This window comes from Malassezia globosa (assembly GCF_000181695.2).
Source record: "Malassezia globosa CBS 7966 chromosome Unknown mgl_sf_10.1, whole genome shotgun sequence".
NCBI lineage: Eukaryota > Fungi > Basidiomycota > Malasseziomycetes > Malasseziales > Malasseziaceae > Malassezia > Malassezia globosa.
Genome location: NW_001849861.1, coordinates 210844 through 226415, shown reverse-complemented (window position 1 = coordinate 226415; position 15572 = coordinate 210844). Strand labels below are relative to the sequence as shown.

Below are 15572 nucleotides of genomic sequence, written 5' to 3'. Positions count from 1 at the left end.
GGCATTGGCAACCTCTCATGACTCGTGTTCCATTCCGTGTGGCGCACGGCAGCCGCCTACTGAGCAGGTAAATTGTAGCTATCTTGGATTGCAAGGTAACCAAAATCGCGAATGAGCCAGACACAGATTGAGTCCACTACGTGGAGGATGCCTGCCTTGAGGGACGCGTCAACATTGATTTTCATAAATGTGGCGGAATTTCCCTCTACTTCAACACCCTCATTCTCATGCTTGGTCGATTTGCATCAGGGCTGTTTGCACACGCATCTAAGGCAGCACAAGCACGCGCGGCAGTCACTGTGCCAACAATCGGCATTGCATCAGCAGTATTGTACTCCTCTGTACAGCCTGTGTGCTTGCAACCTAGTTACACTCGTCCATCATTTGAAGAACGCATGAAGCCTAAAGCGCAGCCTGTCGTCTTGACGAAAATCGAAAAGAACAGTGGCAACGAAGAGTCAAGCGAGACTGAGTCAACAGAAGAGGAAGAGTCCGCTTTCAATGAACGGACGGGAGAAATCAACTGGGATTGCCCCTGTCTTGGCGGCATGGCCGATGGCCCATGTGGCGAGGAATTCAAGCAGGCATTCAGCTGCTTCGTTTTCTCCGAAGCCGAGCCCAAGGGTATCGACTGCATTGACCAGTTCAAGCACATGCAAGACTGTTTCCGTCGCCACCCCGAGGTTTATGCGGAAGAAATCGAGGCTGACGAAGCAGCCGCGGCTGAAGTGGCTACGAGTGATTCCTCTACAGAGACGACGCCATCTACCGACGAGCATGCATCACCTGCATCTCAGCCATAGAAGTACACCTATACCATAGCCGGCCATACGTGTGTTTCCATGTCCCAGGAAGCTGAGGCGAGCACGCCCGGCTCAAAGAGTGACCATGCCACGCCTACAACAAATTCTCGATGCCCTGAATACACCTGGCGTGGCGTGTTCACCATAGGTATCTGCGCCGGAACACTTGCATCGTCCATACTCCATACACGAGTCGTCATGTCATAGCTTGCACTCGCGATGACACTGTTCTTGTGGGGGGACCATGCAACATCACGCACTGCGTATTGATGACCAAGCAACACACAACGCTCGGGCACTAGACCACCGCTAGACGGAGCGGCAGTATGAGCCTCCCAAACTTTTATAGCGCGGTCTGTGCCGCCCGTCGCAAGTGTCATCGGCTTGTACTTGTTCCAATCTAGTGCCAGGACTTCACCTCCTGCCGACATCGTGGCCACAGGTCTTGCACCGCCTCGAAGATCAAAGACGCTAGCCGTTCCATCTCCTGATGCTGTTGCCAAGAGGTTCGGATTGTGTGGCGACCACGCACACCTATACACACAGGCGCTGTGAGCAGGAATCGTTTGAACAGACGTTGGGCGTTCTGGGGTCCACTGCAAGGTTAGACAGATCAGTGGAAGGATCACGACATACAATTTTTACACTTCCATCCCAACTTCCGCTCGCAAAAAAGTCTTTTTGAACATTATTCCAGTCAATAGAAAACACCTCCCGAGCATGTTCTTGCCAATTTCGAATAGGATGGTCATCGAGCGTGGCATCCCAAAGTTTTATGCTGCCATCACCGCATGCAGATACGATTTGATTTTCATGAACCTCTGACCATGCAACATCAAAAATCCCATCTTGTGTATCGAACCTTTTCCAATGTCAGGTATGGCATTTACGTACACTTTGACCTGGGCAGGTGTGCTGCCAAAGAGATGTAACCGTCCATTTCCCACAAGGCCATACTACTGTTAACACCAAAGTATACGTACGTTCGCAGAGCTTGCTACGGCAAGCCTATCCGGAAAGAAAGGCGACCAAGCAACATTGTATCCTGCATACCCAGGTGTAGGATATCGCTTTGAGGCCGACGCTGCTCCAGGTCTGTGCATGTCGGAAGGAGCACGTGAGTATAATCTCCAACGCGAGAATGAATATTGTGTGGATGTCAAATTCTCTATAATCTTGGGAACGACGCAGGGGTGCAGGCTCCTGCCATAAGCATTCATCATTCCAATAGGTATGGGTCTCCCTCAACACAACAAACACCCTATAGTCGAAGCGAGTATTTTATGACCAACTGTTGCTACATAATGCTTTCTATGCCAAGACAGAGTATCTTGGCTCGATTTCACATGTTTTATGTGGTTTGAAAAGAGCGTCAATGCACATTTCAGGCAAAAAGGTCTGAATTATATACCGCCCTACTTTAGAGCACCGCACCTACTAGCTAGTTCTCGCTCGTCTCCTTTCGTCTAGAACGCACGCATTACTGCTATCTGCCCTGAGAGAAAGCTTGTTTTTGGCGCCCTCACACCAAGCAAGATATGGGGGGCCTTGAACAGCTGCCACGTGCTTTACACCGTTACCACATAATGAAATGGAATTTGGCTGGTTCACCGAGCAGGTAGACAGATGTGACCCCACCCTCATTCTTTGTGCCCTCAAGGAAGAATGAGCCAGATTTCATAAGCATGAACTTCCGCGCGTAGATACGTCGAGTCTTGTGCATGATCCACTTCACGTACAGAGCGACGTAATAGAAATCTGATAGGCGTTCATTAGAAATCTTGCATATGCACATTCGTGGTGTAGGAGACGAGACATCCACATTTTCATCAACTTCACACTGAATATATTAAACCAGTCAATTTAAGTTTCTCAACACGTGTGCAAGATAGACCAATCAAATTGTCCCATGTAATCCCAAGCTCTAAGCACTCTACGTGCATGTGCGAGCACTTTTGTTGAGAATGCAGCCGTAAGCGGCATAAATCGTCGAACGTGCGCATTTTTACAGCCTACTAGGCAATTCTGCAATGTTTTATCACGTCGAATTAGTGCTTATTTTGAACCTGCACCGCGACTGCAAACATGATACGCCTAAAGAAATTTTTTTTTGAATGAGGATCCCGGCCGACCTGAGGTACTAATAGAGGAAGTTACAATTCACTCCCGCCATCGATTTCACGTTCCGTTCATCTGAAGGCTGCGGCTCCGGCTTCGAAGACTCAATCTCACTTTAAAATGTCGGGTGCTAACCAGGAGTACGCCGATCACTATATCCACCATAGCACGGAGCCCCTTGGTCTTCGTGATGCGCAGGCTGCTGACGGCGGTGCCATGCCTAATGAACCTGCCTCAGTCCCTACCGAGCCCTCCAATACCAACATGTCGGATCTCACACGCTACAATCCGGACGCAACTGAGATGTATAAAGGTGACATGAACTCTCCGTACGACGCACCTGCCATGCCATCGGAGGCCGAGTCCGCCTTCAACGACATCTTGTTTCCACCGGACTCGTACTACCATGGCACATACTGGGCTGATCTTCCTTTGGGTGAGCGTGCCAAGTTTATCAACCGACAGACGGGTCAGATTCTGAAAGATGAACTTATCGCGGTCGGTCGTATGTTCAAGAGGGATCCATTCAGCCCAATCTCCGCATACTTCTCTACGTATGTTGTCAACGGTATGGGTATGTTTGTCGAGGGTTACACTCTATTCTCCGTCGGCAACCTAAAGCCCATGTTTGCAAACACGGATGTCCCTAAAGCCGACAATTCATTCTCCGGACAGAGCCAATTTTTCCGGTGCTGGAATAGTTCGGATGATATGAAGAAAAAGCTCAACATTCCGAAAGAGCAATCTGGGCCCGAACGGATTTGTGACAAGCAATGGTTGAATGCCATTGACTACCTTGAAATTGTTGGTATTATCGTCGGACAAATCCTTGTCGGTATTGAAGGTGACTGGGTTGGTCGCAAGTTTGGTATGGTCCAGGATGCTTTGGTCATGACTCTCGGCTCGGTTATGCTTACTTGTATGTGGGGTACGAGCTTCAATGGCTGGGTCATTTGTTACGCTTGGTCTTTGTTCATTTATGGTATTGGTGTTGGCGGTGAATATCCTATGACGTCGACGCGTGCCATGGAGGGCAACAGCAACCGGTACGCCTCAACTACTGGTGACCGTCTTCACCGTGGTCGGAACGTCTTGCTTGCTTTCTTGATGCAGGGTTGGGGTCAGTTTGTCAACCAGGTTTTGCTTATTTTGCTCCTCCTGATTTTCCACAGCTCCCTGAATGCCCCGATCTCGCCGGTTGCTGCCCAATACACTTTCCGTGTCTCGTTCGGCATTATCGCCGCATTTACTCTCTATCTCGCGTACTACCGTTACTACAAGATTCAGTATGCCGAAGGCGCTTTGAGGGATGCCAAGGCAAGGCTGAACACGTCCGGTTACGACGCACGATCATTGGCGCTTGCTCTCACGCACTACTGGCACCGTCTGATTGCATCAACCGTCGGTTGGTTCGCCAACGATTTCTTCTTTTATGGTAACAAGATTTTCTCGGGTCAGTTCATCAAGATTATCAACCCGGGTGGCACGTTTACCACGACATGGTTGTACAACCTGATTAATGTCGGTGTACAGCTTCCTGGTTACTATCTGGCCGCTTTGCTTGTGGACAACAAATTCTATGGTCGTAAATGGATGCAAGCTATCTCATTCATGGCCACATTTGCCCTATTTTGTGGTGCTACTTTTGCTTTTAATAAACTGACAGACAAAAACGACATGCCTCGTGTGAAAGCATTCCAGTTCATCTTCTTCTTCTCGTCTTTCTGGAACCAGTTCGGTTACAACTCGACGACTTTCCTTGTTGCCGCTGAGATTTTCCCGGCCTCTATTCGTGCCACATGCCATGGTGTCGGCGCTGCTAGTGGTAAGCTTGGTGCCTTGCTTCCGACGATTATCTACCACTACGTTGGCGATCACGCGAAGTTCTATATTGTAACTTGGTTCGGTCTGGCTGGTCTGTTCGTCACACTGCTCTTCCTTCCCGATACTACGGGTCTTGACTTGCGCGAGCAAGAGCGTTACTGGGAGTATGTCATGAACGGCAATGCTCAGGACTACCATGGTGTGGCTATCCACCCGCGTCATCTGTCGCTCTTTGAGCGTGTGGTACTGAAGCGGCACTTGCCTTACAACCCTCAGCTGGATGCCCAGCAAAAGATGGCCGAGTTCCGCACGGTGTTCCACAGTACTGTGGGCTCGGGCCACTACGGCGAAGAGGATCTCACTGTTCAGCAGCGTGAATTCCTTTCGAGCGAGCTTGGCAGCAAGTTCTCGAAGGACCCGAAGTTTGTTCAGAATGGCGGTCACTTCAATGATTTGCACGACTCGAAGCTCGAAACGCTTGAGAAGCAGTTGTAAGGATATAATAATGGTCTCCGTTGTGGGTAACTGTTGGCTGTGCCAATAGGCTCCCTCTTAGTATGTTGGTTGATGTCTGGGTCCTTTTTCTATTTGAAGATGGTTTCTAGTGCCCATTTCTCATTAATGCTCTGTTGGACTCTTGATGGCATCTTGTTACATTATCTATCTCAGTGCATGTGAATTTTAGTTTTTTAGAAAGTTATGGTTTTTTTTATTTCTTTCAATACTGAGGAGGAATATTTTAATTAGGAAGAAAGTGTAGTTGCGTCCTTCTACTGGGTGGAGGAGAATGTGGAAGAACGTTCGATGGGTAGAACTCTCAGCTGTACGAGCCAGGCCTGTGTTTTACGCATGATCGGACTAGCTTTTAAGGTGAAGAATGAGCTAGGGTTGCGTCTGACTTTTTTTTAGCATCTAAGTAGGACTGAAAGTATGATGCATGCTAAAGTGAATACGTAACAAGATGGGACTGGCGATAGGCGTCTGTTTGTGCTCGATCAACGCGATATGCAAGCATGATGTCGAAGTGCATGCTGACGCCATCGCGAATTCTCTTTGCACCATATTCTCTTTGCATTTTGATTTGGCACATGTACTAAGAAACCGTTTGTCTTACTAGCTACACAAGACACACATCACCAGCGCACCATCCAGCTATGGTGAGTTTTATTCCAGCTCAAATATGGCATCATCTGCTTCTTCTTCCGATACAGGCAGAATCGCAGGTGAAATGGGCGGCACATGACCGCGACCATGAAAGAATGGTGTGCCATGGCCAGAGACAGAACGGCGGCGTGCATCGTCCGACACTTTACGCATGGAAGACATTGACGCAGGCAGCACGCGCTCGCCACCCAATGAAGATGAAAGTGCGCCCGGAGGACTTAAATTAGGAGGTGAGCTTAAAGCGTGGTCCAGTGTAGGCGGCATAAACGGCGACGCGTGCATACTGTGTGTGCCGGGACGTCGATGGGGAGCGATCCCACTCATAAATGACCGGAGGTTGCTGTTTCCCAATGATGGCACATGCCCTGGCGATGAGGTACCGAACCCGGAACTCATATATCCCGTACCCACTGGCAAGCTCTGGGATACCAAATCTGATGCCGAGAGGCAGCAAAGAGGTCGTTGCGGCATCACGAGAACTGCGCGTACGTCGCTCCAGCTCAGCAGGAGTCAGCAAGTCACTCAGGCTCGAGGGCAAAAAGTCTTCTGCATGTCCAGCATCAGCGAGTAGATCATCACTCTTCGTGTCAGGTAATGTCATACTAGTCGTGCGCCATGGCGAAGCCGTCGCGTCCTGGGACGTGCGGGCGTCTGAATTTGCATTAAAGAACAACCCATGTGAACCAGGGTGGCTAAAGGGACTCGAGCCGAATCCTGTCGCTCCGGTAGACTCTTGGCTTCGAACACGAGATGAATCTGAATGCCAGCCGGCATGCAAAGATAGCGAGCTGGGCTCCAAGTCCTTCGAGAGAGTGAGGGCAGATGCAGCTGGTCCGTCTCTTCTCATTTTGTGGTTGCGATTCGGGATGAGCATGGCGCTTGAAGAACTAGGAGGTATCGGTGCAGATGTGGTGGGTGCGAGGGGTGGCTGCAAATGCGCTGCTAAAAGGGATGTAGATTGTTTGTCGTCAGGGCGGGACTGTTCATCCGTATGGTTCGAGCTGGGCGCCGGTGCCGTAGGCATCTGCGACGACGACGAAGCTTGCCCCCCCGCACCAGCACCAGCTGCGGCATTCGATGACGCACTCTGTTGTGCTGAGCGCTTGTTCTTTCGGTCCATCTTGCCGAGAGTTAGTGTCTCAAGATGCGTTCATACGTACACTCATCGGCTGACCAGGTAAAATATGTGCCAATGCACAGCGGTGCCCGAAGCGGCAGCTGCCTTTGATGTACCACTGGCACACCGCTTTCGGCTGGCCTTCACCTGGCATCGTGTGGGCAAAAGGACACGCTTCACCCGCGGAGCAGCCATTATTACGGAAGAACTTGCATGGCACCTGGCCCAGTGCCTCTTTTTTTTTCGTCGACAGTTTGGCATTGGCAAGCGCGCTTCCTGCATTCGGCGGGGCATGCCCATTCTCATCGCGCTCATCGCGAGCAGTGCGAGCCCGGTCTTCGCCACCGCGGCCGCGCCCACCGCGCCGCCGGCGGTGCGAAGACTCTGATCGTCCTTGCACATCCGATAAAATGTACAAGGGTGGGAGCAGCGTATTGTCATGCGTGGCAATCCATACCGGATCATGCTGCTTGTCTGGGTGCGTAGGTATATTTGCTACACGCACCAGTTGGTGCGGCGTGCACACTGGCGCACCTTCGAGCCTGGGTGCATGCACAGGCGCACGGTTTTTGTCTTTCGCTTCACTCACGTTCAGTGAGGGTGCCGACGCGAAAAGCGACTCCAGTGCCGATAGGGATGACACATGCGTTTTACGCACGTCGAGTACGTGCAAGTGTGGGAATGCGTATGATGTCCCGTCGTGGGCGAACACAGCGTCAGGTAAGTCATTGCCGCTGAGCACAAGCTCTTCTAGATGTACGGCGGAGCCACATATATCGATCGGCAGTGGCTCACGCAATAAATTATGAGAGAGCTGGAGCCGCTTGAGCGATGCCGGCATGGGTACGAGCGCCGAGGTGCTCAGGCAATTGTACGCAAGGTTCAGCGTCGCAAGAGATCGCAGCACATCAGACGCAGCTATACCAGCTTTCTCTGCATCTGCCTGAGACCACAAAGTGTCCAACATGTTGTCGCTGAGATCGAGGGAAACAAGGGACGTCAGAGCCAAGATGCATGAAGGGACTCTGCTCAGTGCATTCCGTGCGAGATTCAAGCTTGTGAGGTTTTGTAACTGTGAGAACGACGATGGAAGCGAGGTGAGTTGGTTACTTTGAACATCGAGATTCTGAAGGTCGCGAAACTCTGATACCCGCTTATCCAGCGCGAAAAGTTCGTTCACGGACATGATCAACGTGTGCAATGGTCGTCGATGTGTCCACATGGTATGTGCCATGTCCTTTTGCTGATCACCTTGCTCATTTGCGGAGCCGTCATGCACACGCTCATCTGACACCAACCACCAGGTTGGTGGCTCAGATGATGCCAAGTCAAACAAAGAATCGGGGCATGCCTGGAGCGGAGGCTGTCGAGAGCTAATGTTTAAGTGCCCTGCTCTGTGTTAGACGCATGGATTCTTGCGTCGAACGACCAAAATGAAGACGTACCTGAAGCACACGCCTCACGAAGCGACTCCTCGAAGGGCTTTTGTTCCATGTCTTGTTCACGCCCACCCCCGTTCTCAGCCGCCAACGTGGACTTGTTTTTGGGCGAGTGACTCTGTCCCCGCCGTCCATGCTCTGTAGCGGTTTTTGCCGCACGCGACATAGTCGCTACAAGGATGTCGTATTTTCACGGGGGAGCGCTCTGTGGCCTGACGGACGAGGAAGCACGCTAACGGTTCTGTGCCGCGCACGAACTACACATCTACCACCCTCAAATGAGTCGCCAGGTGCATATACTCTGTGGCCCTGGCACGCACGAGACAAATGAGCTGTGGGAGGCATGACTAAAAGCATGGGCACGAGGGCCAATCAATCAACTTTATGACTCCATTTTCCACGTGCGCGCACGGTGATGAGCACGGATTCCACATTTAGATGGGGAAACCGAAATAAGGCACACACACATGCATTTTGGTGTGCACGCATTACCTCAAGTAGTTTGTGGAGACGCACGTGGCATCTATGTCAAGAGGGCCAAGTCGTTGGAGGAAGCAGCGGACGCTATTGCAGTGCACAGATTGTTTTCGCATGTTTGCTGTGGATTGGGATACACTTAGCCTCGCTCTTTTTCTTTCCCTCTATAGACAACTACTAACGAAATAGAATGTCGGTTAACACTTACTGCAAGCAGCATCAGCCACGGTAAAATTTGTTCGGCACAAACGGAAGACGTGTCACAGTAGCCTCACGCATCTTATTGCGCACCTCAACCAGGAGCGGTGTATCCTTTTTGTGGTGGCCGTTCTGCACTAGAGCCATTGCAATGTTCTGGCCCAATGTCGGCGAAGGAATGCCGGACGTGATGCGTCCAATGTGCGTTTTGCCGTCCGGGGTGAAAACCTTGGTTCCCTCGCGAGCTGGCGATCCCGGCGATACGAGCAAGCCGACGCGGCGGCGCGGTGGTCCTTCTTTGAGTTCACGCAGAACACGCTCGGCGCCCAAGAAGTCGCCTGTCACGCGACGGTCTTTGCCGACAGTCCAAGCAAGAGCACCTTCCACAGGACTCACACTCTCATCGAGATCGTGCCCGTACAAGCACATACCTGCTTCAAGGCGCAAACTATCACGAGCAGCAAGACCGGCAAGCTGCACTTCTGGATTGTCTAGAATCGCTTGCGTGACGGTTTCGGTGGCCTCGGCAGGAATCGAGATCTCAAAGCCATCTTCGCCCGTGTAGCCGCCGCGAGAAACATGACACAGAACACGCTCATTTCCTGATCCATCTCCTTTCATCGATAGTGCTATCATCGCACTCCGGCCAAATGTCAGTGTGGCCAAGTCAAAGTCGCTTGGCACAAGCTTAGCCAGAACGGCAGCTGACGATGGGCCTTGAAGAGCCACAAGGCCCTGGCCTTCCATGACCCGATGCGTCGTCTCGCCTTCACTCTTATGTGCATCGTTCCACTCGCGCAACTGCTCTTCGATCCACGCGAGGTCTTCCGTACGACGTCCAGCATTGGTAACCACATAAAAACTTGTATCGCTATGCTTCGTGATAATCAAGTCATCCAAGATGCCACCCTCCTTCGACAAGAGTACTGATAGTGTTGATGAGAATGACTCGAGCGCAGTATTTGAGAGTGATGCGGGAGTGATGTGCTGCAAGAACGCGAGCGCCGTTGGCCCCTCAAACATATGCTGAACCATGTGTCCCACATCAAATAGGCCAGCGTGCTCACGCACGTGCTTATGAGACGCAACTTGCCCCACACCTTCGTAAGTCAGAGGCATAGAATAGCCACCGAATGGTACCATTTTTGCACCATGCCTCACATGGAAATCATAGAGCCCTGTCTTTGCATTGTCAGCACGCACTGCACTGGAGTGAATGTGTGCAGCGGTACAAGGTATCGCAGACCAACTTATGGCGGTGCACCGTGCAGACCAAGTACGAGGCTGCAGTAATACTCGGCCTCTCAACGGAACAGAACGCAACATGACGATAGTGGGAAGGAAACCACTGCTAATTTTGATGGAATGAATCCACAAAAGCTTGTGGAGATTCCAAACCAATCCGCTGCGGGCAAGTCGCGACCGACTTTCAAGCTGACCGGTGGCCCCGGTCTACACGCAAGTCGGCCAGCCAGCTAGCCATCTTGGCCCCTAATTACTCTCCTCCACTTTCTACGGCTCCCTCGGGTTCCTCAGCGCCTCGGACACACATCAGAAGACCTCCACCCTCTCTTGCGCGCAAACGCACACATACGATTGGAATCGGGGCCGCCGCGGCGACAGAATTTCTCCACACACACTTGCATGGATTGAATCGGCGGCGCCTACAGATCCCAGGTCGTTTGGCTAATTGCCACATCCGTTTTTTGATGGCGGATACTGGACAGCCCGACGCGTGGACACCTGGAGCCATCCTAGATGCCACAGAGCTCTGGGTGTTCTGGATTTGCGTCATATTCTTGGGATCACACTCACATGAACTTCGTCGCGTGCACACGCATCCTCTGCGCCGCTCGTCGCTGTCGCGGTGGTTCTCGCTACCCTCGAAGTATGGATCTGCCTTACATCCTGGGCTCACAACGGTCCATACTCACGTACTGAACCAACATCAATTTTGGAGGCGTGTACAACGGATGCAATGGGTATATCTCTTGTTATCTGTCATTGGCATTCTTGTGACCCTCACGTACAGCCCCGAAAGCAAGACACTCTTTCTCCCATTCTTGCTTCAAGCTATTTGGCTCTACAGTGCGTCAGATCCTTCTCAAGTGTCTCTCGAAATTCGTTGGTACACAATCTGCACGGTTTTCTCTATCACACTAGTCTATGTGTTGTGCGAGCTCCTCCGGTGCACGTTTGGCTATGAGATGAGCACAGGCCACTGGATCAGCGTCGCACTGCTTGCTATAATATGCATGCTTTCAGGCACTCAGCCTGGGAGTCCCTCGTGTGAAGCGCATGGCGGGAAAGTCATTGAGGTCGCTCATCGCGAGCGCGACCCAGTCATTGACTCGGGCCGTGACGAAGAAGACTCGCCAGGGCCGATGAACATGGCTCCTAGCGAAACGATGGACAACTCTGTTCTGGGCGCGCTTTTTTTCACGCATGTATTCTCTCTCATTCGGTGTGAGCGCCGCCGTGGTATGCTGGGCTCCTTGGATGTCCCTGTCCTTGGCGCGCACCTACATGCTGAAGTCCTTGGACATCAAGTCGAGCGCGCTTTCGGAAACGATGCGCACAGCACGCAGCCAAGAGCGATTGAGCTTGAGGGTTTTGATGACCAAGATGGCGTAGAAGATGAGAACGCACCGCTCCTGCCCCAGAGGGAGCCGACATCGCAGTCTAGCGACGAACCTGCATTGTGGTCACCCATCGCTCTCCGCCTGCTGGGAGCTCTAGTTCGTGCTAATTCCACGCAGTTCTTCGTTATCTGCATCCTTACGATGATTGCTGTGCTTGCCTATTATGGGCCAGCATTTTTCGCCAATCGCATTTTCCACGTGCTGGAGGCGGATCAGGACTTGTCACTGTCACCATATGATACACTGCAACATGCGATGCCGTGGGTATTGGGTTTGTTTTTAACTGTGATCGCGAGTAGCACTCTCCAAGGTGCATTATGGAGTCGCTTGGAGGGCTCGCTTGCTATACGCCTATCAACACAACTGTCAATGCTGCTCTTTAACAAGACATTGAATCGGCAGCATGTCGCCGACACAAGTAGTGAGGGCAAGGGTCAGCAGCAGGTCCTCGCCTTGCAGCTGGTCGATCTAGAGCGCATCGTGGGGATGAGTTTTCATTTGTTTGCTGGGATCACGACTCCATTGGAACTGTGTGTAGGTGGCTACTTTGCGTACCGAGTTTTGGGGATCAGTGCGATTGTGGGCTTGGGCACCTCAGTGCTGCTGATGCCCGTCATCGGCTTGCTGAGTCGCCACTTCCGCCTCGCAAATGAAAAACTCATGGCGTCTCGTGACAAGCGCATGGCGCTCTTAAATGAGTGCTTCCTGGGCATACGCATGATCAAATCCCAGGCCTGGGAACGCGTGTATAAAACGAAAGTCGAAGACACGCGCTCTAGCGAGCTGGGTCAGCAACTGCGCACGTACGTATATGAGGCTATGCTCTCAACGGTCTTGGAGGTAAATCCTCTACTTGTGACGCTTGTGGCATTCACTTTCTACACTCAAGTCCTGAAACATACTCTTACGCCGGCGATTGCATTTACGTCACTCGCTATTTTCACAGAGCTGCGCTGGACACTGGTGCTTTTGCCTCGTGCTATCACCAGCTTTTTGCAGACGCTTGTGTCGGCGCGACGCGTGGGCGAATTCCTTGTCAGCACAGAAGTGACGCCATCGCCATATTCGAACTTTTTCGTTCGTCCCAGCGACTGCACGCTGCGCATGGAGCATGCGACGGTGTCATGGCCTACTATGCCTGGCCAGTCATCGTTCAGGCTGAGTGACATCAATCTTGTCTTCTCACCTGGAAAGACGCTTATTTGTGGCCGTGTCGGTGCAGGAAAGACTCTTCTTCTGCATGCTTTACTTCACGAAGTGGAAGTCCAAAAGGGAGAGGTGATTTGCCCACGCTCACCCCGACAAGGCGTGCCATACAATGCACATTCGCGGGCAGAAGCACTTAGGGCTCTCGGAACGCCTGACTGGCTGCGATCGGATCTTGTTGCTTATGCACCACAAGTGCCTTTCCTTATGCATACAACGATTCGAGACAATGTCTTGTTTGGCCTTCCATTGGGCGATGGAAAGCTCTATCAAGCAGTGCTTGAGGCTTGTGGTCTCGCCCCTGATCTCAAGTATTTGGAGCAGGGTGACTTGACACCCGTTGGCGAAAATGGGATGGAACTGTCCGGTGGCCAAAAAGCGCGGGTGAGTCTGGCTCGTGCTGTGTATTCGCGCGCCAAAATTCTGCTATTAGACGACATTTTTTCGGCCGTTGATGCACATACATCCAAGCACTTACTAGAGCGTTTGTTGAATGGACCTCTCCTCAAGGGAAGAACGGTCCTTCTCGTTTCGCATAATGTTGAGCAAGTGGCCAAGAGCATGGACCAAGTCGTATATCTAGATGGGGGGCGTGTGGACTTCGCCGGCTCTCCCAAAGAGTTTCTTTCATCGAAGCAATACATGGGCTGGCAGGAGTCTGACAACCAAGAGGAGCCTAAGCATGAGGATCCTGCTTTCTTTGCTGCGGATGCGCCGCGTTTGTCTACGAGTGCCGTCAAACGTAACATTGAGCGACGTGAAAAAGGTGGGATTGCCTCGCACGTGTGGGGCGCGTACATCCAAGCAAGCAGTGGGTGGGCCCTTTGTATGATCACCGTGCTCTTGTTCGCTCTGACGAACTTGTGGGGATTGGTGACGAACCTGTGGCTGCGTGACTGGAGTGCGTCTGACGGTCGTGGTCATACGAGCTCGTGGTGGCTCATACGCTATGCGGGACTGCTCCTCGTTGGGATCATGTTTGGAGTGCTGCGATGGATCGGCATCTACACGATGTCACTGCGTGCGTCGCGTGAGCTGTTCGAGCAGCTGATTCGGCGCACATTGCATGCGCCTCTCCAATTCTTCGACTCGATGTCGCGAGGCCGCTTGCTTAATCGGTTTGGCCAGGATTTGGAAGTGCTTGACTCGAAGTTTGCCACTGCAATTGCCGATGTCGCAATCCGTGTGACGCAGCTTCTAGCTACTAGCATTGCGCTATTTATCGTCGGTGGAATCGGCTTCGTGATTGCTCTGTTTGTGCTATTGCCCGTGTATGGTGCTGTTGCACAAATGTACATCGCTGTTGCTCGAGATCTCCAGCGCCTTCGTTCTACATCACGCTCTCTTGTCGCGTCATCGTTCACACACGCTGTACATGGCGTCCAAGTGATCCGTGCTTTCGGTGCACAAGAGCATTTTGAGTGTGAAATGATGGGCCTACTTGACAACACGAACCGGTTCGTTTGGTGGGCTGCACAGGGTGGTCGCTGGGTCAGTCAAATGTACAACCTAACCAGTTCCGTGCTTATGCTCGTGGCATGTGTGATTATGCTGCTTCAGCCACATACGCCGGCCGCCACTATTGACTTCTCTCTGACGTTCTTGATTGACCTGAACTTCGTATTGCTGATCCTTATGCGCATGTACACTCAATTGCAAGTGAATGCTGTGGCTGTTGAACGAGTATTTGAATATGCTGCTTCCATTGAGCAAGAAGCCGCGCGCATTAAAGAGCCGCGTCCACCAAGTGAGTGGCCATCTAAGGGCGATGTCCAAGTCCGTGATCTGGTGCTTCGTTATGCTCCCGACGCGCCTGACGTAGTTAAGCGCATCTCTTTCTCTGTTCCATCTGGCTCTAAGCTTGCCATTGTAGGCCCAACAGGCAGTGGCAAGTCATCCCTGTTTAACGCATTTCTGCGTCTCTTGGAGCCGCAAAGCGGATCAATCGTCATAGACGGTTGGAACATTGGCCGTATTGGACTTGAAGATTTGCGTTCACGGTTGTACTTGGTGCCACAAGATCCTGTGATCTTGTCCGGCACACTTCGGAGTGTGCTGGATGTGTTGGGGGAGTTCGACGATGCCAAGCTTCTAGCTTGTCTTGAAGCAGTCCATCTTGTAACTGATGATAACTCAGCTGGAAAAAGTCCATTCTCTAACCTGGACATGCCTATTGCAGAGAATGGTAGCAATCTAAGCCAGGGTCAGCGTCAGCTACTGTGTGTGGCACGCGCCTTGCTGCACAAGTCACGCATTGTTCTGTTTGACGAGGCATCTAGCTGCATTGACTATACGACAGACATGCGCATCACCGAGACAGTACATCAGGTGTTCGATAAATGTACCGTCATCACAATTGCCCATCGTCTACGCACCGTCATTGGGTATGATAAGGTCATGTATATGGATCATGGGAAAATCATGGAGCTAGATGAGCCTGCCAAGCTGCTCGACGATAAATCATCACACTTTTACCGCCTATGCAAGCAGACAGGCCCGGCCGAGTTCCAGTTCCTTGTCGAAGCAGCGAAACAGGCAGCGTCAAAACGTCAAGCTCCCCCGACTATCGCCGCCTCCTCGTAGG

At 51.8% G+C, this 15572-nt stretch overlaps 6 protein-coding genes across 6 annotated transcripts; 3 read left to right on the top strand and 3 right to left on the bottom strand.

The window, feature by feature from the left end:
• Positions 1–227: 227 nt before the first annotated feature.
• MGL_3662 (uncharacterized protein) lies at positions 228–803 on the top strand (the record flags this gene model as incomplete). The annotated part of the gene is made up of 1 exon (XM_001729143.1): positions 228–803. One exon carries the CDS (start codon positions 228–230, stop codon positions 801–803), a length of 576 nt encoding a protein of 191 aa, XP_001729195.1.
• An 8-nt stretch (positions 804–811) lies between these two features.
• Positions 812–1906, bottom strand: MGL_3661 (uncharacterized protein; the record flags this gene model as incomplete). Its single annotated transcript, XM_001729142.1, has 4 exons — positions 812–1399; positions 1440–1665; positions 1698–1759; positions 1787–1906. The coding sequence occupies 4 exons, from the start codon at positions 1904–1906 to the stop codon at positions 812–814; spliced, it is 996 nt and encodes a 331-aa protein (XP_001729194.1).
• Positions 1907–3041: 1135 nt separating this feature from the next.
• Positions 3042–5240, top strand: MGL_3660 (uncharacterized protein; the record flags this gene model as incomplete). Its single annotated transcript, XM_001729141.1, has 1 exon — positions 3042–5240. The coding sequence occupies one exon, from the start codon at positions 3042–3044 to the stop codon at positions 5238–5240; it is 2199 nt and encodes a 732-aa protein (XP_001729193.1).
• Positions 5241–6132: 892 nt separating this feature from the next.
• MGL_3659 (uncharacterized protein) lies at positions 6133–8248 on the bottom strand (the record flags this gene model as incomplete). The annotated part of the gene is made up of 2 exons (XM_001729140.1): positions 6133–7029; positions 7070–8248. The coding sequence occupies 2 exons, from the start codon at positions 8246–8248 to the stop codon at positions 6133–6135; spliced, it is 2076 nt and encodes a 691-aa protein (XP_001729192.1).
• A 913-nt stretch (positions 8249–9161) lies between these two features.
• MGL_3658 (uncharacterized protein) lies at positions 9162–10283 on the bottom strand (the record flags this gene model as incomplete). Its single annotated transcript, XM_001729139.1, has 1 exon — positions 9162–10283. One exon carries the CDS (start codon positions 10281–10283, stop codon positions 9162–9164), a length of 1122 nt encoding a protein of 373 aa, XP_001729191.1.
• An 830-nt stretch (positions 10284–11113) lies between these two features.
• Positions 11114–15571, top strand: MGL_3657 (uncharacterized protein; the record flags this gene model as incomplete). The annotated part of the gene is made up of 1 exon (XM_001729138.1): positions 11114–15571. The coding sequence occupies one exon, from the start codon at positions 11114–11116 to the stop codon at positions 15569–15571; it is 4458 nt and encodes a 1485-aa protein (XP_001729190.1).
• Position 15572: the final 1 nt, after the last annotated feature.